The sequence below is a fragment of the Ochotona curzoniae genome, unplaced genomic scaffold (assembly GCF_017591425.1).
Source record: "Ochotona curzoniae isolate NIBS_2020 unplaced genomic scaffold, NIBS_Ocur_1.0 scaffold_4506, whole genome shotgun sequence".
Taxonomy (NCBI): domain Eukaryota; kingdom Metazoa; phylum Chordata; class Mammalia; order Lagomorpha; family Ochotonidae; genus Ochotona; species Ochotona curzoniae.
Window position 1 is genome coordinate 14,620,324 of NW_024467119.1, and position 24,750 is coordinate 14,645,073.

A 24,750-nucleotide genomic window follows, 5' to 3' on the forward strand; every position below is an offset into this window, starting at 1 on the left:
AATAAATGTGATTTAAAAAAATAGAACTACTTATTACAAATTGAACCAACTTTGGCAAAGTAAACTTCCTACTACATGCCCAAACTAGACACCTACATAAGGAACGTCAAACTCCTAACAAATAAGCCCATGGCACCCTCATGATTTTTGATCATCAAGAATCTGTATAGAATCTTACAGGAAGTAATAGAGGGTGAACCTGACCAATCTATAGTCAATGACATATTGAGTGGGGGGAAATGTGAGCCTGTTTCTTCTAAGCCCTAGAGTTAGAGGCATGAATGTCCATAATCATTGCTCTTATTCAATACAGAATTTGAAGTTTTAACCAGAGAAGTTAGTCTAGACAAATAAATAAAAGGTATGCAAATAGGAAAGGAGGAAGTCAAATTATACCTGTATACAAGTGATATGATTTTATTCATAGAGGAATATAAATACCCTAGAGATATTTGAACTGCTGAATTTAGTAAAGTTCAAGATACAAATCAACTCACAAAAATCAATAACATTTTTATAAATCAGTAATGAATTTTGTAAGAAAGAGAGCATAATAACTATCTTATTTTAAAAAATTATTTGATTAATTTAACCAAGGGTTTTAAGGAATTCTATACTGAAAATTATATCACAGCAATGAAAGAAATTAAAGAGGACACAAGAGATTGATGATATATTTTCCCCTGTCTGCAAAATGAAAGAGTATATTACTAAAACATGCATACTACCTGAAACAAGGTTCAGATTCAATGCCATCAAAATATCAACTACATTATTGATGGAACTAGAAGAAAATTCCCAAGTCACAAAAATCCTCAACTAGCCAAAGCAATTCTGAACAAAAAGACTACAAGTATCACAATATTAGATTTCAAGATGCATTATAAAACTGTTGTAACCCAAATGAGGAATTGGCATACACACACACACACACACACACACACACACACACACACACGACAAAGATGGCAGTGGAGCACAACAGAGGCTCCAGAAATGAATCATGGATCCACAACATACAGTTGGTAAAAATATGGCTGGGGAAAGGACAGCCTCTTCAATAAACAGTGCTGGGATGTCCATATGCAAAGGAGTGAAACTGCTTCCCTCCACCTCTCTATTTGACCTAAATGGATCCAAATGGATCAGTCAAAATGGACCAAACTTCTAAATGTAAGATGTGAAACTAATTATGAAACCACTTGAAGAAAATATAGAAGAAATACTTCCAGATATCAGTATAGGCACCAACTCTTTGGACAAGGACTCAAGTAGAGGCAACACAAGCGAAACTAGACACACGGGATTATACCCAAATTCAAAGGTTCTGTAGGGCAAAGGAAAGAGTCACAAACTTGAAGAGACAGCCTTCAGGATGGGAGAAAATACTGGCAAATGACACAATTGACAAGTGATTGCTATAAAGTATTTATAAACATCTCAAAAACAGCACGAAGAAGCAATCTGCTTAAGAAATAGACAAAGGATTAGAGCAGAAATTTTTCAAAAAAAAAAAAAAGAAAGAATGAAAGAAATAGAGTTGACCAACAAGTATATGAACAAACATTCAACATTATCAAGTGTCAGGAAAATGTAAATCGGTAGCAATGGACTGGGGCAGGCACTTGGGCAGACAGTTAAGGCGTTGACTGGAATGCCTGCATTTGAGCCTCAGCTACACTCCCAGCTCCAGCTTCTGCTAATGTGCACCATTAGCAAAAATTGATCGTTTAAGAAGTTCTGGCCCTGTCACCCACCTGGATTTGAATTTGCAGCTCCTGGCTTCAATGTGGCCCACCCAGTACCAGCTACTGTGATCCAGCAGATTGGAATTTTCTCTGAATTTAAACCAGGTGAATAAATTTCAAAAATTTAAAACTATAGTGAATTATCATCTTATGCCAGTTAGAATAATTAGTATCCAAAAAAGAAAAAAATGGCAACTACTGGTAAGGATGTGTAGAAAGGGGGTCCAACCACTGCTGGTACTGTGGGGTACAAATTAATACAGCCAGTGTGGGATCAAATTAATACAGCTAGTTTGGGGGACAAAGTACTACAGCCAGTGTGGGGAACAAATTAGTACGGCCAACAACAGAGAACAGTATGGAAACTTTTTAAAAATAGTGAGTAAAATGATCATATAGTCCAGTTACCACGTTTCTGAGCGTGTATCCAAAGGAACTGAAATTGGTATATGTAAAATACACTGTTTATTGCAGCACTATTCACAATGGCCAGGATGTAATCAGTTTAGATGTTCATTTAAGATGAGTGGATAAAGAAAATGTGATATATTTATACATACATGTTGGAACAGCAATGATTCAAAAAATAAGATTCAAGTCTTGGCTGCCCCACTTCTGATCCAGCTTCTTGCTAATGTGTCTGGCAAAGCAGTAGAGGATGACTCAGGTCCTTGAACCCCCGCATCCTCATTAGAAACATGGAAGAAGCTCCTGGCTCCTGGCTTCAAGTTGACACAGCTCTGCCTATTGTGGCCATTTGGAGAATAAGCCAGTAGATGGAAGACCTCTCTCTGTCTCACTCTCAGTCTTCCCACACTCCCCCCATACCTTACCTTTCAAATAAATGAAAATAAACCTTAAAAAATTCCAGTGACTTGATTTATAAATATGGGGATAATGATCGTTATCCTATCTATTCATACAAAAAGTTTCAAGTAAGTAAGCATTCAAGTGTAGCATCATTTTTTTCAGAAGAAGCTGGTTTTCTGATTTCATTTTAATCATAATTGGTACATTCATAGTACTGAGAGTATGACAAAACTCAGGGATTTATTACTACTGCGGTCCAGGATTTAAGGTCAAAGCTTCCTTCTCTATTATTGTTTTTCGTGATAGAGTTCCAAAGGCTTACTTCTTAAAGCAGTGTGCTGCGGTGATGACCCACGTATTGCTAACCAAGGTAGCACCACACTGGTGGATGTTATCACGCTGAAGGGAAGCTTGCCAAGGCCAGGCAGCCCTGGCTGCAATGTCTCCAGACATGATTCGGTTGACTATTAATGGGACAACACGTTTGCCACAACCTGGAAGAGATGAGATCATTAAATTATAAGAAATCTCGCTCTGATGTTTGAAGCTGAGCCTCCATATAGCATCATCATGCAATATTTGCATCTGCCATTCTATAAGCATGTACTAGTTGATTCTCCATTCTCCATATTTCCTGATGTGTTGAGGCTTTTCCCACTCCCTACTTCTGTAAATGGTGTATTGCCTACAGAAGCTATGTTAGCATGCAAAGATTTGGCACAGCATTTTGAGTTAGATTAGCCCTGGAGACTTGCTACATTAGATATTTAGATAGGTTGGGAGCTTCTACTCCGACTGTTGTTTCTCAGGGAATTCAGCCGGGTTACACTGCCATGAAATCCTTCCTAACAGAATAACAACTCCCCATGGCCACACAGTCATGCATTTGTTTGAATCCCTCCTCTCATCTGTTTCCTGAGCAACTGATTCCTAAAGTCTGCAGGTGTAATTGCACTATGTCTGGTTTCTCACTCTCAGGATACAGGGGTCCTTGCTTCCACACAAATTCATTGCTCTCCTGTCATATGCCCTCAGTTCCTATTCCACCCATTCTAGCATCTTTCAGATGCAAAAAAATGAGCTCTCTGGTGCTGAAGACATCCTTATAAGTAGCTGCGTCCGCCTGGGACACTCATGTCACCTATTGCTTCATCTGTGGCCTCTCTCTCCCTTTTATCTTGAAGGTCATTTCCAACCTCACAAGAACAGGGTAGCTTGGATGATTTCTTCCAGCATGGTGTAGCGTGTATTTACGTATTTTAATACTTCTTGATTTATTTATGTCTTTCTTATTCTTTGAACACTAACTTGCATGTTAGTTTCTCATGAAGAAAAACTACCAGTCCTGCCACACTTTCTGGTATTTGGCACATGTTAAAAGATATTTGCTAAGAAAATGAATAAATAGGTAAATACAGGTATTTGACATATTTCCAAAGGGCAGGGACAAATGCCTGTAGGATATTGCTCAAATTCAGGACCATTTTAAAAAATCTTCCAGATTGTACACAAGTAGTTTGAAATAGATCAGTAAAGCTTTTGCTAAGGGGATAAAGATATTAAGCACATATTTTAGGCCAGCCACTGATAGAAGTTTCTTTCCTCTATATGGATCATTTTCATATTTTTTATCTTTCAGCAGAAAGCACATTTCATAACATGAAATAAATTTGAAAAGCAAGTCCACATTTTCCAGACCAGAAACATGTATGTGCTTCAAATTATATAATGTCTTTCTTGAATATGACTGAAAGATCAGTCTAAGATTTACAAAAAAAGTGTATTTGACATTCGTTGCCTGATTGTTATTCTCAAAGATATTGTGGGACATGGATAGGAAATTATGAGCTAAGATTTGAAGATGTCCTTTCTGATGTGGAAGTTGAACTTGTTTATTTAAGCTAACTAGACTTACATGCTTGGACAGTTAGCTCTCCTGTTGATGAGCTCATTGCTGAAAAACAAAGAGCAAAGAGTGGTAATATGAGATTCTCCTAGATGGCCTCAATAACCAGGAATTATCAGAGAAATCTGATCACATGTAGATAGTAGACAATCGGACATGCATATCAGTCAGGATAGTGACTATCTAATGATAATTTTTGAAGAGACTTATGGGCAACTAGTAATTAGGTGGATAATATCTGAAACAGTGCCCGAGTAAGGCACAAACAGCATATGATTAAAACCCATGCAAGTAATTGCAGTTCCAAAGTGTAGGGTGAGATCTCCTTGCATTCCACTTCAGGAGATGGGACAGAGGGAGCCAGGAGAAGCATGCCAGGCTTTCCTTCCAGCCTCCTAGGATTTTACACGAGCCTTGCTTTTCTAAGAATTTAGGATTAAAAAAAAAAAATTGAAGGGCCTGGTGAGATAGCATAGTGGCTGAATCGTTGCTTTGCAACCTCTGGGATCCTTTATGGGTGTGGGTCATATCCCAGATGCTCCACTTCCAATCCAGCTCCCTATTGATGGCTTGAGATGGCAGTGAAGGAGGGCCCAAGTCCTTGGGATCCCACACACCTGTGTAGGAGACTCAGAGGAGGCTCCTGTCTCCTGGCTTCAGATCAGCTCTGCTATGGTCCTTGTAGTCATGTGGGGAGTGAATCAGTGGATGGAAGATCTTTCTCTCTGTCTCTCCTTTTCTCTGTTATATTTGCCTTTCCAACAAAAGTAAAATAAATCTTCAAAAAAAGGTTTTTTTTTTTTAGAAATATATCCACATGAACTATCCTGAAAATATTTCTAAGCTACAGTTTCCTGAGTGATCACAATTAATTTTTCTCATAAATACATGTTTATGTGTACTTATTCAACAACTGTACAGTATTGGTAACCACCTAAGATTAAATTCTGTCAGTTTCTGGCAAAGTTAGGAAATTTATAAAGTAAACACAAACTTTTAACCTGGTATATGTATACACTAGTTTCATGCTATATATCATAAATGATTTTTTATTGTTAGCCTTAATAAAGAGGAAAAATAAACCTAAATTAATGAAAGGTTTATTAAAGCTGTTAATATTTTCACATTAAAATGGCTTACTAAGAAGAGGAAGATAAACCATTTTGGTCTTTCCTCCCAGTGCTACTTCTCAGACTTACATTGTCAACATCTTAGTCTCCATGGTGCAAAGTAAGATTGTTTCAATCTACTAACTTTCTATAAATCTTTCTTAGGAAATTAGTTGTGATCAACTGTACAAAACAGAAAATTTGAAAATAATCTAACACAAGGAACCTCATAGAAGCATCTCGAAATGGCTGCATAGTAAAGAATCAGTTGCTCATTATGCATGTTCAATGCCTATAGAAAAGACTCAATTTTCTGTCAAATACTGTTTCAGGTAGTTAACTTCTTGCTTCAACTTTAGAAAGTTTCTTTAATTTAGAAAATTTTATTAAATTTGTCTTTAGTAAAACATTAAGATGGAAAACAGTATAATGATAGAAGGTTTTACTTAAAACCCGGTCTTTTTATTCTCCACTAGGTGAGCATAATGGTTGTGAGTGTAACTGGATTTTGATGATGGGATTTTCAGAAAGAATAATTATACTTGGAGCCATAATACAACACAGAATTAACTGGTTGCTGAGTGTTTTAATCTTGATCCAATATTTTTACTTTTCAGATATAGGAATAAAAAAATAACAGGACATTGTTGGCAACCTAACACTGAATTTTCAAAATCTCACAGGGCTTTCTGAAATATGTGTATCCTGATGGGAAATGGAATTGTGCTAAAATGACCATAAGATACTTGACCAGAGTCCTGGTGTTTAAAATATAAAGAAGGTGATTTTCACATTTCTTTGACACATTGCATCTCCTGGGGGACCCACATCACCTATTTATTTGTCAAAGTAAAACACAGATTCCTGAAAACTGTGGTTAAATGTTGGGTTGCAGGATGATTTCTTGACTTGGTCTACAGGATCCACAAGTCGGAAAATTAAGTGTTCCTGAAACACAGTGCTTTTGTATCTAAGAATTACTTAAAGGATCCCTCTGAACTTTCCCTTAGTCTTCTCTGCTCTGTATATTTGTCTGAAAACTCCAAGATTTTAGTTCTTTCTGTGACCAGTCACAATAATGCTTCATTTCCAAAGCATAGGCATAACCTGACAGCTTTTTCAGTAACCTCTGTGTTCTAACACTGTTTTCTATTTTCTCACATGTTCTCATAATATCACAGTTCCGAATACAGAAAGAAAAGCATGGGCTGATTACCTGGGTGATCCTGCAGTGACTCAATGGGGTTAGAATTAGTCAGAGACCTCCCAAATCAGCTTTCCCATCAGCACAACCCTCCTTTTAATCTAGTGCAGTCATTAGAGTAAGATGGAACTCACAGCCAGTGGGAGACAGAAAGGCAGGGAGTCATCATGTCATGCTTTATTTCTAGCTTCTGATGGTCCAGCCTTCTAAAATCCTGACAAATTAAATGGTTATTGGAAACTACAGAGAACATAGCACGTAACTTATCAGAATGACCACAATTTCACAACTTCATTTGCCTCCCCACCTAACAAAGAAGGTGGATTAGGCAGTTGGCAGTTTCCTTCCTCTTGGCTGGGAGAGGTCCACAGCTTTATGCCCTGAGTAGCTGACTCTTTGTCCCATCAACAAGCCTCTGCCCATTCCATTACCTTAGATATTTACTTCCTGATAAGGTTTCTTCCTGAAGATTCAGCTATATCCTTGTAAGGGCAGTACATCCTGTTTCAATCACTTGCCTTGATTCTCTTCTGTGATTCTCTTAAGTCTGGGATTTACTGGAATTTGTAAGGAATCTGCACTTTTGGCTAGAAACAGATGCAATTTTGTGGACAAGGACAGAACAGTTTGTCTTGCTGTGCCCTATAGAATCTTTAATATGATAATATAAAGGATAGAATTTCATAAGCAATATTTCTAAAATATGTTTCCATACAAACTCTTTTTCACGGTGCCTCTTAAAATTAGAAATACAAACTTCAATCTTGTCTCCCTTCAGACACTAGATTCCCTAGACATTAGATGCCCTATGTTCTTTGTTCTTTCCCATCAACAAAGATGAATTTACTTAGTTCATTGGAATTAGATATTCCTTCTAAAAAACATAGAGATAGGGACTGGCATCGCAGCTCACAGGTTAAGCTGTCACTTGCCCATATCAGAGTATCAGTTTGAATCTTTGCTATTCTTTGATTGTTTTATTAGAAAGTCAGATATACAGAGAAGGAGAGACAGAACAATCTTCTGTCTCTTGTTTCACTCCCCAAATGACTGCAAGGACTAGAGCTGAGCCGAGCTAAAGCCAGGAGCCTCCTCTCGGTCTCCTACATGGGTGTGCGGGATCCCAAGGACTTGGGTCCTCCTTCACTGCCTTCTTAGTCCATAAACCGTAAAGTGAATTGGAAATGGAGGACATGAACTAGTGCCCGTACAGATCTGGATGCTTAGAGGTGGAAGATTCTCTCTGCTGAACCACAGTGCCAGCTGTTCTTTTAATTCCATTTCCTGCTAATGTGCTTCAGAAGACAGTGGAACTTGGCCTGAATGCTTGGTACCCTGCCACCCCATGTGGGAGACGATGCTGAAGTTCCCAGCTCCTGGATTCAAATGGCTATTTCCGGCCATTTATGAAATAAATTAACAGATGGAAAATTTCATTCTGCCTTTCAAAAAATAGCTACATGTTTTTAAGAACATATAGGTTTTGATAAATGTTGGTTTTCTTGCATTTAAATAAGTTATAGATACAGTGGGTTAAGGTATCACTTGAGACACAAATATCGGGTACCATAACGTCTGATTTGAGTCCTGGATGCTCCAAATTTCTGGTCCAGATTCCTGCAGATGTGCCTGGGAAGGCAGCAGATAATGTGCTGAGACTCCTGCCACCTGTGTGGGAGATTCGGAGGGGGTTCTTTTCCCCACCTTGGCCTGGGTTAGCCCTGGTGTGTTACACATTTTGAGGTGAGCCAGTGGAATATTTCTCTCTTTTTTGCCCTCAAAATAAAAAATCATTTTAAAAAATGAGATAATGCTACAGCAAGCTTAAAACACACACACACACCCCATACAGAAGCATAAAAACAAATAAAATTAAACAACCTAGAACAAAGTGTAAATAATTGCAATAATTTCCACCCCTGCCACTTTACAGATTTTTAAAGCATCATTTATAAGATGACTTTAATGTCTCGAGAGTTGGTTTACCATTTTCTCAAATGCTCATGGAACAAAGGGTAACAGAAACCTCACAATGTCAATATGGAAACCATTCGTGCCTTTTAGAGGCACCAGATGAATGTGTGTTTTAGGAAGGTTCCACCCAGAGATGTGGTTGAGGCGCCCAGTTGGTGTTTTTCCTTGCTTAGTCATGGAGGTAGTGTCTGGATCAGATTAACCCCCTGTTAGTAGTAAATGTTTGCCTTTATTCTGGGATGAGTGCCAATCAATTACTACAGGAAAAACCATGTAATGACTAAGTTTAGAGATGCTTTCATCAGAGAATAATAAAATCTGAAAATGTCACTGTTTAATTTGGAATTTTTTCATCTTAATTCCAGCTATCATTTTGAATGGAAAATATGGTGAATAAACATGAACCTCAGGGAGAATTGCAGATCACCAAGAAAGGCGCCTACTTACCATTAACTTGGACAGATGAGGGATTTATCCTCAAGGCTCTTACGTTCCTTATCTTCTGTTTTAAGATGTTATGGACTTTCTTCTCTCTAACTGCCCTTTGTCCAGTGGAGGGGAACTGGAATACCATAACAACATCTGCTTTGACACTATCTTCCTCTGGACTGAGACAAACAAGGAAGAGGAGCATGATCAAAGACTGCAGCACACGACACCCAGAACCATGACACAGATATCGAGAATGTCAAGAGCTGATCCTCTCACAGTCACACTCTCCTGCAGTTCACTTGGGCCCAGAGTCGCTTCAAATGACCCCTCATCCATCGTTCCTCATGAATTGAGTGCATTTTTTTTCTAATTAATTTGAAGGCTTGCTACAACAATTGCTCTTAAAACTGTCTATATAGAATGTTTACTTTTTATATCAAAGTTAAAGATTGAATAAAAGTGCGTATTGATCTTCCACATCTGTTGTTTTTACATGAGCTGAAGTCCACCTTCTGAAAAAAACTAGATTCTTAGCTTCCAAAATATTTGGAGTAAAAAAAAGGAAATCACACTAACTCGGAGACATTTTTTATACTGTGGTATTTTCAGACTCTGGAATATAAGAATGCAAATAAAAGAAATTTTTATGTCAAAGTGGTAAACATGAGCAGCTAATCTTCCCTCCTGGACTAGTGGAGCTAATACTGTGTGTCAAATGGAATTTCTGTGGACACATGCAGAAAATTACATGGGGAAAATACCTATACATTCAAAGTCAATTAATTCCATAATGTTGTATATTGATACTGAGGCCTTGTTGGGGCTTTTAACTGACCGGATCTTTACTCTGTTAGACCTATCTTCAGACCATAGAAAGTCTCCCCAAGAGGCCACTGAACTTATCTGGACAATAAGACGCTGAACTTTATGCTAGGCATGTGTTTGCAAGCAATGAATCTCAACTGAACTTGAACTATGGTTATGCAACAAGGTGGAGGAATCCACCATGGGGGGAGGGGTATGGGAGGGGTGGGGGGAATCCCCAGCGCCTATAAAACTGTACTACATAATACAATGTAAGCAACAATAAAAAAAAAAAAAACAAAAACAAAAACAAAGTTGTTCATAGACTGATCATGTTGGTAGAATGCTATGACAGATCAGAATTTGAAAATAAAAAGCATGAAATCAAAAAAATTTTATCATTTATAAATCTTTTGTTTCCTAAATACAAAAGTCATCAGATCATTGTGGCATCACTGGTTAGTCAGTAATGATGTGAAAATTTGAAATAAGTCTGCCAAAATGTCTTGGTCCATTGATAAGAAAAGTAACTAATTTTCCTTTAGATAAATCCAGTTCTGAATATGTGTTTTTGTGTGTGTGTTGGCTTTTTGTTAAAAGATGAATTGTGATTGGTGCTCAGTGGATTAAGCCATAGCCAGCAGCCCTGGAATTCTGTATGGGAATCAACCTAAGTCCCAGCTGTTCCACTTTCAATTCAGCTCTCTGTTGATGTGCCTAGGAAAGCAGCAGAGAAGGCACAAGTCCTTGGACCCCTGAAACCATATGGGAAACCCAGAATTGACTTTTGGCTTTGGTCTGACCCAGCCCCAACCCCAGCCATTGTGGACAGTGGGGGGTAAAGGTGCAGATGGAAGATTTCTTCCATAGATAGATAGATAGATAGATAGATAGATAGATAGATAGATAGATAATATGTCTTCTTGGAGTCACAGAGGCTGGTAACTTTGTGCCCGCGACATTTTGCTCCTGCTATCTGGCTTTTCTTATTTTAAATCACCGAAGCCTCCAAGCAGTTTCTTCCACTAATACAAGTCTTTCCCCTCCATCATGGCAGAAAGAAATTAATTTCATCAGGGGCGTCATTTTGTTTGGGCATGCTCCTGCCCCTAAGGCTTTATTACAGGTACAATTTATAATCCTATTTTTCTCAACATTGCTTTCTTAATATCTTTGAAATGACATAACAGAAGATCTGATCTCTTGAAGTGATTGTGTGAACATACCTGGAGCAGGCAATAACATGCCACAGGTTTTTCCAAGGCATCTGTCTCTGATAGGTTCCTGGCCTTACAATCAGATGAAGGGTTTGAGTCCTGGATCTGTCACTTAGGAGAAATTGTCCCTTGGGGAAATGTGAATATATCTCTCACCATCCCAGAATCTTAGTATTTTCATTTACAGGATGGTGGTCACTCTATGGCTTGAGACTTGTAGAGATGTTACTTATGAAAACTAGCCAAGAGCCTAGCCCACAGATTCACACCCTCTCTGGAGATCTTTGTCTCCTTTGTCTTTGCCCCTTAAGGATTTTGACCCCTCTTGTACTCAGACATACATACGTCAGTCTGACTACCCGATTCTTGATATAGTGCTTGTTCAAGGCTGAGTCAATAAATATCGCATCCACCTGTTATCACAAGAGAAAAATGTGTTAAAGGGGTATTTTACAAGAATATACTTTTAGTTAAGTGTCAAAGCAATAGAAAAACATCTCACAGAATTAATATCACTATTAAAATCGGTGATTTTAACCTTTACAGTGTGACAGGATCATTTACTGAATTAAAAAAATACATAGCACTCTCTCATAGCTTTGGTTTCAGTTTCTCTGACAGGGAACTGATCATTTAAAAAAGTTTCTCCAGATATCCCATCTAAGTGCTAACCAGGCATGTGGATGAAAAGTTCACTATTTTTTTTTCTCTCCTGTGGTGGACTGTGTACACTAGCTCCGTGTTTAAGGGGGATATATATGGAAGTATAGTGGGAATTAATATGTTCGTAGGTGGAAACAGTGAGAAGGAAGTCCCCATGCATGCAGTGCAAGGATGGACTCACAAATAAATGGCTGATAATGTCCCGACAGTTGGATGTTGGACTCTCTTGACATTGCCCATGCCTACATTGTTGGGAGACACCTCAGTGGCAGCATGATGCACTTGTGAAAGTTCACAAAATGACACCCACTGTAAAACTGGAGGGTAAATCAGTGGGGAGGGGAAGGAACTTGGGGAGGAGGAGTGGAAACCCCAATGCTTATTAAACTGTGTCATAAAACAAAATAATGAAATAAAAGTTTCTCTAGATCATTCTCATATGCTGGTGTAGGGTTGTATGGGCAGAAGATATCTTTCTAAAACTCCAGAGAAATAGTAGCAGCAAAGCACATCACAGAGATGGGGCATGGAGAGAAGCTGTGAGAGCTGGTCTGGAAAACTGCATCAGTCTCTGGTTAGAGTCTATCCTGCTACTCTTGAATTGGGCAACCTGGGAAATTACTGAATCATTTTGAGACTCCATTTCCGAATCTACGCAAGAATGAAGCCTGTGTAAAATAGTGGGTACATTTTTTGTGATTAACTGCAGTTGTATACCTAGCATCTCTCCTGGCATGTTTACTCTGCAGATCTTTACTTGAAGGATAGAAGATGGAGGCACTTGGGAGTTAGGAGAGAGCCAAATGCTTGTGAATCCATGTTGTTGAGTGTAGATTCTCAAGTTGATAAGAAAAAAAAGCAAAGTGCTACTGTGATATTTGGGCAAAGTGGTATTACTCCATGTAGGACACCAAAGAAGAAAGAAAACCACTCTTGTGTCCAGGCAGTTTTATTTAAAGCTGTGGTTTGTGATACCTAGCAATACTTCTAGAAACCACTTGGTGGCAATAATGCCACTTGAATGTAGTCACTGTTCTTAGTTCACTAGTAAAACAAATGTGTGAAAACAAGAAACTCCAAAGAAAAGCACAAAGAACAACTCTTTTTGAGACACACACACACACACACACACAATTCAGGGATCAAAGAATGTATAACTTTCTTAGTACAACCATTCACTGCTGAATGTTTCATTAGGAACCAAAATATTTATGATCTCCCCTAGGATTTTTTAAAATTAGAAGTGAAAACTGCAATTCAGAGGCACTGTATGGACTGCTTTCGCATTACAAGATAATAATTAACTGTTGTTTAAGTCTTCTCTTCCAACCATAGGGTCCAGATTTCTTTCCTCTAGATCGGTTTCCTTTTTAAAGTGTGATATGGAATTTATCTTAATTTTTTTTTTGTTAAAAAATTTTAAGATTTATTTATTTATGGGAAAGGCAGAATTACAGAGAAAAGAAAAGACATAGAAGTCATCCATTCATTGGCTTACTCCATAAATGACTGCAAGAGCCAGTGGTGGACTGAAGACAAGACTGAAGACAAGAGTCTGGAACTCCATTGGGATTTCCCAAGTGGGTGGCAGAGCTGCAAGAACTTGGGCATCTTCTGCTGCTTTCCCACGAATAATAGCACAGAACTGGGTTGTAAGTGGAGCATCTGAGACTCTAACAGATATATGGAGTGTGTGCATCACTTAAACTGCTCTATAGCAATGCTGGCCCTTCAACTTTTTAGTTAAAGCACAATGCAATAATTTGTAAAATAAACAGTTAATTGGTCTAAAGGTGAAGTGTAGAAGTTGTAAAAATACATATTTGGTGATGGCTTTAAATCTAAGATCAAAGACAGCATTTAGACAGTAAAGCCTTGAGAGTATCAGGAATCTTCATTTGCAACAAGAAACATCTAAATTGCTTGGGGTTTCTATCTTAGAAATGAAACTAATTTTAGGACTTTTTTTTCTTTTTAGCAAGAATGACATTCTTACAATCGTTTCTCTTTGTTGCACAGTACCTACTACCAAATATGTGTTACTAAGGGAAGTTCAAAAGAAAATAAAGGCAAACAAAAAGGAACAAGGATTGTGGCTTTTCATTGGACACGATGATACTCTGCTAGCTCTGCTTTCAAACCAGAGATGGTCTCCCCAAGAAACTGTTGAATTTATCTTGACAGTAAGATGCTGGACTCTATGCATGGTACATGCTTGCAATGAAGGAATCATGACCGGATCTGATCTGTACTACTGCAACAATGTGGAGGAATCCAACATGGGGGGAGGGTATGGGGATGGGTTGGGGGAATCCCAGGGCCTATGAAACTGTGTCTTAAAATGAAATTAATTAAAAAAATAAAACAGTTGGATATTTGTAACTCAGTTTTAGAAACTGTGCAAATTAGAGCTGTGATTATTATTACAGCCCATATAATCTTGAATACAGATAATCTGGCTGTAAAATTGTATAAAACTTCACCAGATTTAAGACATTTTGTGGATTCAGATTCTCTGAAATCAATCCACATACTTAGAAGTCTGACATAACATTTGTCCTTATATTTCTAGCTGTAAGCAATTTCAAAAAATCAGTAACTTTATTAAAGTATTCCCAAATCACAAAAAAAGTAATAATTTTTAAAAGGAAGAAAAGTAAATGTACTTAAAGAAATTTGGTTTGTAATTATCCTCTGAATAAGTCCCACCCTCGATTGGTTCCTGGAAGTTTGTGACTTGTTGGTGAAAGCCTTGTATTGTTTTCAACTCTGCAGGTGACATCAATCACTGGCAGTGTGCCTGAGGAACAATATCTAAACCCAACATCGACTCCATCTCTGAATGGGTAGGTTGTGTGGGAAGAGAGGAATTGACAGAACAAGAGAAGGATTTAGGTAGAAGCAGCTTTCATGATCACAATAATACAGAAGTTTCATCTCTATCATTCCAATTCCATGACTTGTCTATCTGGGGAGCCTTTAGGGGATACTTGAGGTCCAACAACAGCACTCTGAGAAATGGAGAACATGGTCTGCTGAAGACGACCTCTACAACAGCAGAACAATCAGACAACACAAATACAAACTACACTTAGCCATATATACCAGCTTTGTAAAGACCCTGAAATTGTGTTTCCTTGGGAGATTTAGGATTGCTGCTACAACAACATTGTTTCTGCCAGCATCAATGTTGTGGCATTCTGATTTCCCAGAAGTGCAAGTTTAATCTAAATAAAATTTACACAAACTCTTAGTGTTTTGGAAATCTCAACTACCTCCCACTTTGGGCCATTTGTAGAATTTTCAAGTTGTAATCATCTGGAATTAGACAAAAGACCCTCTGTTTAGTGTAGATCTCTGCCTGATAATTTTGAAATGTTGGAAATTGCACTGAGATTGAAGTTTAAGAGTGCAATTGAAGGTTAGTGAAATATTTAATGAAAAAGTTAGGGAGAGGCTGACAAAGTTAAAGAAAAGGCACACCCAAATATCCAGTTTTTATTCCCCAACTAACTGCTTATACAGTTTGCCTGCCACTCTGTATCAGATGCTTTCAAATCAGTGTCTGTTTACCTAATCACGTAAGCAGTGTTTCAGGGTTATAAAAACACTCCAGATACATACACACCTGAAGAAAGGAAAATGGAATATACTAAAAAGCAAATATATATATATATATATATATACACTAAAAAATAGCTACTTCTTCCAGTAGAATACTACCTGAGCTCCTGAAAACTAAAGGAACCCAAAACATGCTGTGAGACACTATAGAGCCTGTTGCTTTTTTCTGATTATAGTAAAAGCACTGCACAAAGGATGGTGTGAGAGATGCTTTTCAAAAGACACCTTTGGCTTTAAGTAAGGCTTGGCTGAGGTTACCTTGCTACAAAGGCTGACCTCAAGGTAGAAACATGGAAGGATACAATCACCCCTGGGCATCTTGTCTCAGTGTTAGGCATTCAAGCACCTCATCATCTGTAACTGATCTGTCTCTCCTGTCTCCAGCACGACAGCCCATCAGTACCTTTCAGACATGGCCCTCATCTTCCTGTGTCCCTCCCTTCCTTGTCAGTTCCCTGGCTCTGTGTCATTCTGCTGTTCTACCAGCTCTGCTTTTTTCGGATCGTACTTATCCTTTGTGGATCATCTGCTGTTGCCTTCTTTAGCAGTTTTCCTTAATTTCCAACCTAACCTTAGACCTTCTCTGTATGAATTTTTTTAAGAAAATCCTTCTATCTCTTAATATGGCTACACAAATACGTTATCTCCTTTATGAAATGGAAAACCCTTTGGACACAGAGACAGTAGTTTATATTTTCATGTTCTACAACATTAAATAGAAGTGCTTTGTGTACTATTGGTATGTATATGTGTAGAAAAAAATAAGCCTTGTATTTACTGGGATATTTTTCATTTGAGTGGTTTTTTTCCCTCATTGTGGATGTTTTCTGACTATTTCAATCCTTGTAGAAACCAGCTTTACTGTGGAATTATGATAGTTGCTCTGGTACAAATAATATCACAGATGTGTGCCAACTGTGAACCAAGCACAAACTCCACTGTATTTGAGCTCATTTCCTTTCACATCAACCATCTAATGTGAGCTCTCTTGTTAGGTGCATTATACAGATGAGGAAGTGACTTTCCCATGATGACACAGCAGTGAACCATAGAGTGGATTGGGACTCAGTCACCCAGTGTTGCATGGTGGATGCCCGTAGTGTTAATTATAGTTGAGCTTACAGTTGAGTTCTCAGTGAAAGAACCAGCCAACTGCTGAGCAGTGACCACTGTGCAAGAGGACCAGCCATTCTTACACCCTTCTCCAAAGACAGTCTGTGTCTTTGCTTCAAATAAAGACAATGGCAGTTCTGATGGAAGTCTTTTAAAGGTGGTTCTGTATCTACTGAAAATTCTAGATCTTAAAATTTGGTTCAAGAAGTCAGCTGTGACTTTTTTTCAGCTCTAGATAGTTTGGCTGAACTGAACACTGAGGACAGTCCCCAGGATTTTGGGGTGCCCTCCTGGGGATGAGACCTGACTCTCACAGCTTTGAGCCAGGGAAAGGAGATGGATGCAGGGTCATACCAAGTCTGTGGTTGCTGACGGTGGGGTGCCAAAGAAGTATGATCATCTTAAAGCAGGTAGTAATGAGATCACCCAATGGGGTGTGATGCTTTCTGATGTTATCAGTCATTTGATTACAGTAGCCTTTCCTCAATGTTTCTTTGTGGATTGTCACAGGGAAGAAAATATCTGGTACTGACTAATCACATATAGGAAGCAACCAAGTACGGGAAAATTTTATTCTAAGTTATCATTGACATTGAGAGGCAAGATAATTTTGTGATCTTCAAAAGTTTGTAATTTAAAAAGGGATAGCATATTAAAGCTCAGTGTGCCATTTGCCTAGATCTCCCTGTCACCTCTGTGAAACAGAAAAATGGCTCAGTTAGGTGTGTTTAAAGTTGAAGAACTTTAAAACCAAAGCCCAGAGCAAGGGAAGGTTATTACTCAGTATGTCCAGGTTCTCTTCTTATCTTTTAAATATTCTAATGAATTTGTGAGCCTGTAATCTCTCTTAGTTGTTTCTTAGTGCCAAATGTGGGAACCATATTTGTGATTGGCCATCTAAACAGAATATCTGGCATAGGAAAGCTTTTGCTCCATTGATGAATTTTCAGGAAGCTTTGAAAGGGTTTCTACTACTTTTATCACAGCACTTCCCTCAGAAAGCATTAGCCATCACACCTGTTCTCCAAACATAGTTGAAGTTGGTTATGCATATACAAACATATACCTCCACCTCCTTCCTCTATCTATTCATTGCTTCTACTATTGTTTTCTTTATCAAAAACTAATACAGAGAAATGAGGAAATGAAGCCTGGTTCATCTTTATCTAAGAAGCAAGCCCAATACACTGGATAAGAAAAAGTGATCTGGCAAAACAGAGGACTTACTGTTCCTACGAATTTTAAAGATTACTTGTGAGAATCGACATAGGCTTGATTCCCATACCCTTGTTAGTTGAGTCCCTCCTGACAGGTAGAACAATTTAGTGGAAGTATCAGACCTTTTGGGTTATCTTTGGCTTCAGAGCCTATCCCTTTCATCAAGATTAGCTGTGAGACTCAACTTCAGAGCTGTGGTTCTCTTATCTGCCCGCCTTGCCATGCTACATTGCAGATTAGACACGGAATAATCCGTGATTAGCCTTTTCTTTGCATGAAACACATTAAAGAAAGTGGAGTGACCCACATTTTTCCCTTTCAGTCATGCCTAATCTTCAGTAATAGAATAACCTAAGGCTGCGATCTCAGGTAAGAACTCAGCCAAATGCCACACATACAATTCTCTAATTACTGAACTTTTGACCTCATCATAGAAACATAAAATTTCTGCTAGTCTTACTTATTTGTTTCTCAAGGCTTCCATACTGAATCTCTTTCGTAGGTGTAGGGCCATGACCTCTCTCCAATCAGGGCAACTGTTACTTGCCTTTTCATTTATATCTCAGCTGTCTGAGTTCAAGTTCACCTTGGCCCAGTTGCATTTTCATAGAACTTCCCACTGTGTCCATCAGAGACAATCATTCCCTTTTGCCTTCTAATTGCTTCAGAGAATTCTTCTATACTATAATAATTTCTTTGACTAATGTCATATTTCTATATTATTTGTCTCCACAATCGTAGACTTGTGATTTACAAAAGTTTTAGTGGATCATTTTGAGCCCTGTTCCTGGCACTCTAAAGTACAAAGAGTTTAAAGTAAGAAGTTTTTTGGGTGCAAGGGCAAGTGGCTTTCTGGGAACAGCAAGGGTAGGACATTTTAAGTAATTTCATTTAAATGTTACCATTGTTAATACATGTGGTGATTGCTGACCTACATTAATTGTAGAGTTAAAAGAATGAGATAGCGATACATTTTTGTGAGGCGCTTTGCAGAAGGGTAGATGGGGCGTGAACTCACACAGGTGATTCTTTTGTATGACGAGCACCATGGGACTTTGATGTTAATTATATAATTCACCAAATATATGATTTTCAACAAATCAATCTTTTTTTGTCCTTATTTTCATCACCTGTTCAATTGGGATAGTTAGTCTCATGGGGCTGTTTCTGAGGATTAACTAAAATGTTACATATAAAGTGTTGAAAGTGATATTTGGCACTTAATAAATGCTAGCTAGTTATACTGTTAATTGTATATCCGGCTTACAACTTTCACATCTGTGATGAATGTACCATTTAAAACATTTTTGCTATTTCTGAAGATATTTGCCAAGTGAAAAACTCTGTTACTCAATAATTCTATTTTAACAGGCAAACACTGAACAATGATGAAGATCATTTACCTATTTGGGAATAACAAGAATTATAGGTAGCTCCCAAACGACTTTGCACAGGTGCAAAAATGACACACATTCAGTAGAACTTCCTTTGAGCTTTGAATTTTAATCCTATCGCAGGCTGGGGATATGTGTTAGCAAGCTTTCTTACGATACTGAAGAGCCACAAGGAGCCAGAGTTTCCAGTCAACCACACGATCAGGGGGAGAAATAACAGACCCGATTCTGTACTGTGTTGCCAGATTGTTGGATACAGGTGTTCAATAAATTGCATAAGACATTCAGCACTTTGTTATAAAATAGGCTTTTCATGAGATTATTTCTCACCTGGTGGCTAATATAGCTATTCTGAGTGTGTTTAAGAAATGCTAGACTAGTCTATTCTATTGGATAGGCTGATTGTATTAAAGGTATTTTTACTTAGAATATTTCCAACTTAAAATTTATCATATGTAGTATTAGGATACAACGCCGTTGTAAGCTGAGGAGCATTTTACTGGTGTTCGGTTAGTACAGTATTCTCTGGAGCACATTATGGTAGATGATATGTGTCTGTCTCATTTTCTCAAGAAACTTGGATGGGTTTTGGCAAAATCTGAGCACAAAATGTCATTTACTTTTCTATTTCCATTTATATTCAAATCAGTAAAACCCAAGTGATCTGGAAGAACAGGACCTACAGCCTGTCTTTCTTGGATGTGTAATTAATGCCTATTTAGGGCAGAAAGAAGAATATGGTTTGATTCACTGGGATTTAGCAACAATAGCTAGGAGTGGCTCAGATGAAGCATGAGCCCTTCCTATGTAGTTTTTCCAAAGCTCATTTCATGAGGGCTGGGGTCAGGACACCTGATTCTTTCTAACAGGGTAACATATTGCACAGTTTTTTTTTTTCTGTTTGTGGAAACCGTCATTGATTTTTAATTTGTTTGATGTTTTACTGTGCTCAGTACACAAAAGAGATTTGGAGAAATTTGAGGGGACAGATTGGATTTCCTCTTTCAGGACCCAAGTGCCAAGAACACACCATACACCAAGGAAAGCACAGATGGTTTAGTTTATATTTGAAACTGACTCACCATATACAGTATAAAGCCTGGATCCCACATGTATTGTAAGATTCAGTGGTGGATCCAGATGTATTAAAGACCCAATATAAAAGGGAAACCTATAAAGTCAGTATAAGAAATATTCTTTTTTTTTTTTACCTTAAAAACATAATCACAAGGCTATATAAGTATGCATTTTACAACACACTGAATGGGCTAGAACACCAAAGTGTGGACGTACGAACCCTGATGTACTGCAGCTTGAGTTTAGTCTCTCCTTCAGTCATCCTGAAGTACAATCCTGCCCCAGTTATTCAAATTAAGCATATGCAGGTTCAATGACCTGATTATTGCTCTCCAAGAATTACTTGCATGAGTTCAGAAGATATCAATAGCAACCTGGTTTAGTACAGTAGTTTTTCTTGAGGGGTGGTGGGGAGGAGAGGATGCTAGGCAAAAATCCAGGAAAATACAGTATATAAATATATACCATGGCTCATCATATAGCAATTAATAATAATCTACTTTTAGTGACATGAATAGATCTCTGCAGTTCTGAGGAAAAAAGGATGAAACAAAGTGATGTTTTATAAATTTTTTTTATAACACAAATGTTAAAAAGTGTATATAAAACAACATATAGCTTTGCAAGAATACACAAAAGTAAAGGAATACACAGGAAACAGAGCCTGATGGCCTGCAGGATGAAGGGATGGGAATAAACAAGATTGACAGCCAGGTAAGCACCTTACAAGTTCCTCTGATAATCAAATGTGTCAATACTAAACTCAGCTCTGAAGCAGGTTTCTTAAGTTAGAGTATCCAGCTTAACATGAACATACAAGTCCATTTCCAAGCCTGCTTTCTGTTACAGATGCGCCTCTGTGTTTCTATCACTTCATGTAAGACCTCTTGCTTCCTGCCCATGTGCTTCATTAGACAGGTGTTCTTAATTAAAAATAATGCTAACTATGAAATAGGAAACAGAAAACAGATTTCCTACTTTGCCAACATATTTCAGAATTTGCTATTTTTTTTAATCTAAGGAAGTTTAGACTATTTTCCTTTCTACATTGATGATTTTATGTCACTTAAGATTAGGAAGAGGAGCAGGGGAGATTCGGGGTGTATCTACTGGCTTCAGATTAATTTCAACATTCCTCAAGAAAAAAAAAACACCATTTGCTATTATTTTCTAACATGTTCTGAATTTGAAACAGTGGAAAGTACACATGTGAATATGTAAATATTAATTTCTGGTTTGGGTATAGACTTCTAGGGAAAAACTGTATGACAATGTTAATTTAGAATTCAGGTTAGAAATATATTGCAACTGAATGTGTTGGCTACAAGGAACAGCTGTAAGATGAAGACAGGACAGTTGTCTTACAAAAGGAAGGCTTCTAAAAATGTGAAGGGTTTTTTTTTTTTTAATCTAAATCAACCTAATACACCTGTCATTTCTTCCCTTTTAAAATATCTTGCTGCTGTGCTTCTTTGTTCATGAGTGAAAGCTCATGGGCATCCTGGCAGAATTGTGACACAACTAAATTCTAAGGGTCAGGACTGTGTTTTAGCTTTAAGAAAACTGATGACATTTAACCTGAGTGCTGCACAATAGGTCTGAGTTATCTTCTTCTAATGTATTAGCAAGAGGAAATGAACATTTTTGATTGTCATTGTCCTTCTCTTATGTTTTAAAAATACTAAAAAATCTTAAAACTGTTCATTGTGTTTAATCATTTTAAAAGTTGGTGGTCATACAACAAAAGCAATTCTAGTAGTTTATCTTTTCCATTAGGGGATAATTGCGGTGCAACTGGGAGAGCAATAAGCTGAAATATTTTAACCTGAATTCTTATTTTTAAGTAAAGTGGTTGAGTCAGAAGGATTAGTTTATGATATGATCCATCTGTTACATGGGCGAATTCATTACTCTTCTCCATTTCTCTACTCCTTACTTACCCATCAATCAGACACTGACTTAGCAGTTATGACTCTGGGGAGGGAGCAGTTAGGAATCTGAAAAATGATTTGGATGGGAATGGTCTGAAAAATGCACATTTAGAAATGAAGCAAATGATTCCCAATTTTTAAAATATTTTGTAGCTGTAATTACATTACCTTCTGCTAAAAGGAACGTTATCCAACTTACCATATTTTCGCTCATCTCCCTTAAATCTTTAAGTTGATACGTTTTGTTTATTCCAGAATTGTTGCTGTTTTGTAGATGTGCCATTTTAAAGGTGCCATGGTAGTACTCCATGTTTTGCCCTGCAATGAGAGTGATTTGGACAAAAGCATCAAGATCTAAGACTTGACTGTAATGGGGATAATATGAAGCCTTGAATGTCTTTCTGAGTTGCTTTCTAACTCAATTTCATAAAAATAATAAGCACAACAATGTCCTAAGTTAACTGATAATATTGGTATTTACTGAGTGCCCTCTATGTGGTTGGCATGGCTTTGAGTATTTTACATTTTAACTTTCTAGGATTGGCATCCTAATTATTTTAAAGATGAGAAAAGGCACAGGATCTTTAAGGAACTTGTACTGTCAAAAGCACACACTTTTGTTTCAGAGCTTTAACATTCTTCACTATATTGCTCACTGCTGAATTGAAATGTTTACCACCAAATATAGTCAGTCTTTCATATTTATGGACTCTACCAACTGTGCATGAAAGAATATTTTTAAAAATTGCCTCTAGTATTTGGAGAATGGAAAGCATCCAGGGAATGGGAAACTTTGGATAATTTAGGTAATGGGAACAAAATTAGAGAACTGTTAATGAAAATTAGCAATAATCGATTATACATTTTAAAATAGCTACAGCACGATTGTTCCCAATACAATTAAATAATAAATTTTGTGGTGATGGATATTCTATTTATCCTAAGTTGGCAATTATTCAGTATATATAACCTCTCTCTCTCTACATATATATGTATGTATTGAAATGTCACACTGTAACCCATAATTATGTATAATAATGTATCAATTGAAAATGAATAAATTGTATCTGTACTTGAATATTTTAAAACCGTTTCTTGTTATTATTTCCTGGACAATACAATGTAAAATCTACCTGTACAACCTTTGCATTGGATCAAGTATTCAAAGGAATTCAGAGATGATTTAAAATATTCAGAATGTTGTATGTAGATCCTATGAAAACACTGTTTTATTTTATATACATCCTATGAAAACACTGTTTTATTTTGTGTAAGAGACCAGAGCATCTACCAATTTTGATATACATGGGGAATCTTGGACCAATCACCTACAGACACAGAGGGAAGGTCCTACTTTGCTAAAAGCAGAGGTAAATGCCCATCTTTGTTGATTTCAATTTGTAATGAAAAGCTGGGAAAAGAATGTCGGAGGTTAAAGGTGATTATAGTGTTTAATGCAGATGAGTCAGTCACATCTCTGGCTCTCAAGAAAAGCAAGGGAAGACTCAGCTGGGGAGACTCCTGGGATCCGGTCATCTTAAGGCTAAGAGGATGCAGGATGCGAGAAAGTGGCAGAGTCAGCAGTAGACATGCAGCAGCCAAGAAAACCACCTTGATCCCCCTGGAACCTGGCTCAGGTGGAAGGCAATAGGTTTCCTGGCCATGGATCTAGAAAAGACAGAGGGATCCTAGTAGGGCTAATCTCCTGACTGGTACCTCACTGAGTCCCAAAATGGATCTTTGGTTCCCTTGACTCAGTAAAAAAAAATTAGTAATAATAATATGATATGATATGATATGACTTTAACCCATGCCGTGATCAAAGCTTACTCTGTGAAAAGGTTTCTGTGAAACAAAATTAATTAGTGTGAGAATCTTTTTCCAGTGGTGTAAAGCGTGACTGTGGTTGTTATATGGAACCTGACACTATGGTCCTAAGCCCCTTTGGGCTCCTAATAGACTCTTCACTCCCTGACTAAATCATTGGAAGGTAACAACTGATAAGACCATTCATTTTACAAGTGTAGTCATTTTACTATATTTCTCCATGTGAGAGTGATAGTGTGGAAATTTGTGCAAAAAGAAAAAGTAACTGCTTTTTACTCTCCACAGAAATGTAATATGAAAAGTTCTGAAATGATTTATTTGCATGGTTACAAGCATGTTAGACAATAAAAACACAGTCATTCGCTATTGTTTGGGAAACAGCAAAATTCTCTAAAAATGAAAGGCAACATTTTATCATGCTTCAGTTAATTTATCAGTTTTAATTCATTATTTCATTGATATGTGCTTCCTTTTACTTTAGAAATTTGGTGGACATAAAATTATAAAGGTGAAAGAATCAATTGCATTAGGTAATTTGTCATGGTTTTCCATTTAAATGTATAAAGAGTGACGAAGTCATTTATTCTGACCACTAACAAATTTCAGACAATTTCTAATTTTTATGCTTAATGTAGATACTTGAAGTTCAGTATTTAATTGCAAGCTCAAAGGAAGTAAGAAAATTGTCTGTTTTACTTG

The 24,750-nt window shown here is 37.5% G+C and overlaps 1 protein-coding gene across 1 annotated transcript in view; it reads right to left on the reverse strand.

Annotated features, from left to right (window-relative positions):
• The window catches only part of LOC121147295 (transmembrane protease serine 11A-like), a 50,754-nt gene that overhangs the window by 12,205 nt on the left and 13,799 nt on the right, over positions 1–24,750 (reverse strand). The window contains exons 3-7 of the mRNA XM_040967120.1: positions 22,424–22,542; positions 11,550–11,617; positions 9,199–9,359; positions 4,474–4,512; positions 2,881–3,052 (exon numbers count right to left, since the gene is read on the reverse strand). Coding sequence (XP_040823054.1) covers positions 2,881–3,052; positions 4,474–4,512; positions 9,199–9,359; positions 11,550–11,617; positions 22,424–22,542 — 559 coding nt within the window. The remainder of the gene's footprint in view (positions 1–2,880; positions 3,053–4,473; positions 4,513–9,198; positions 9,360–11,549; positions 11,618–22,423; positions 22,543–24,750) is intronic.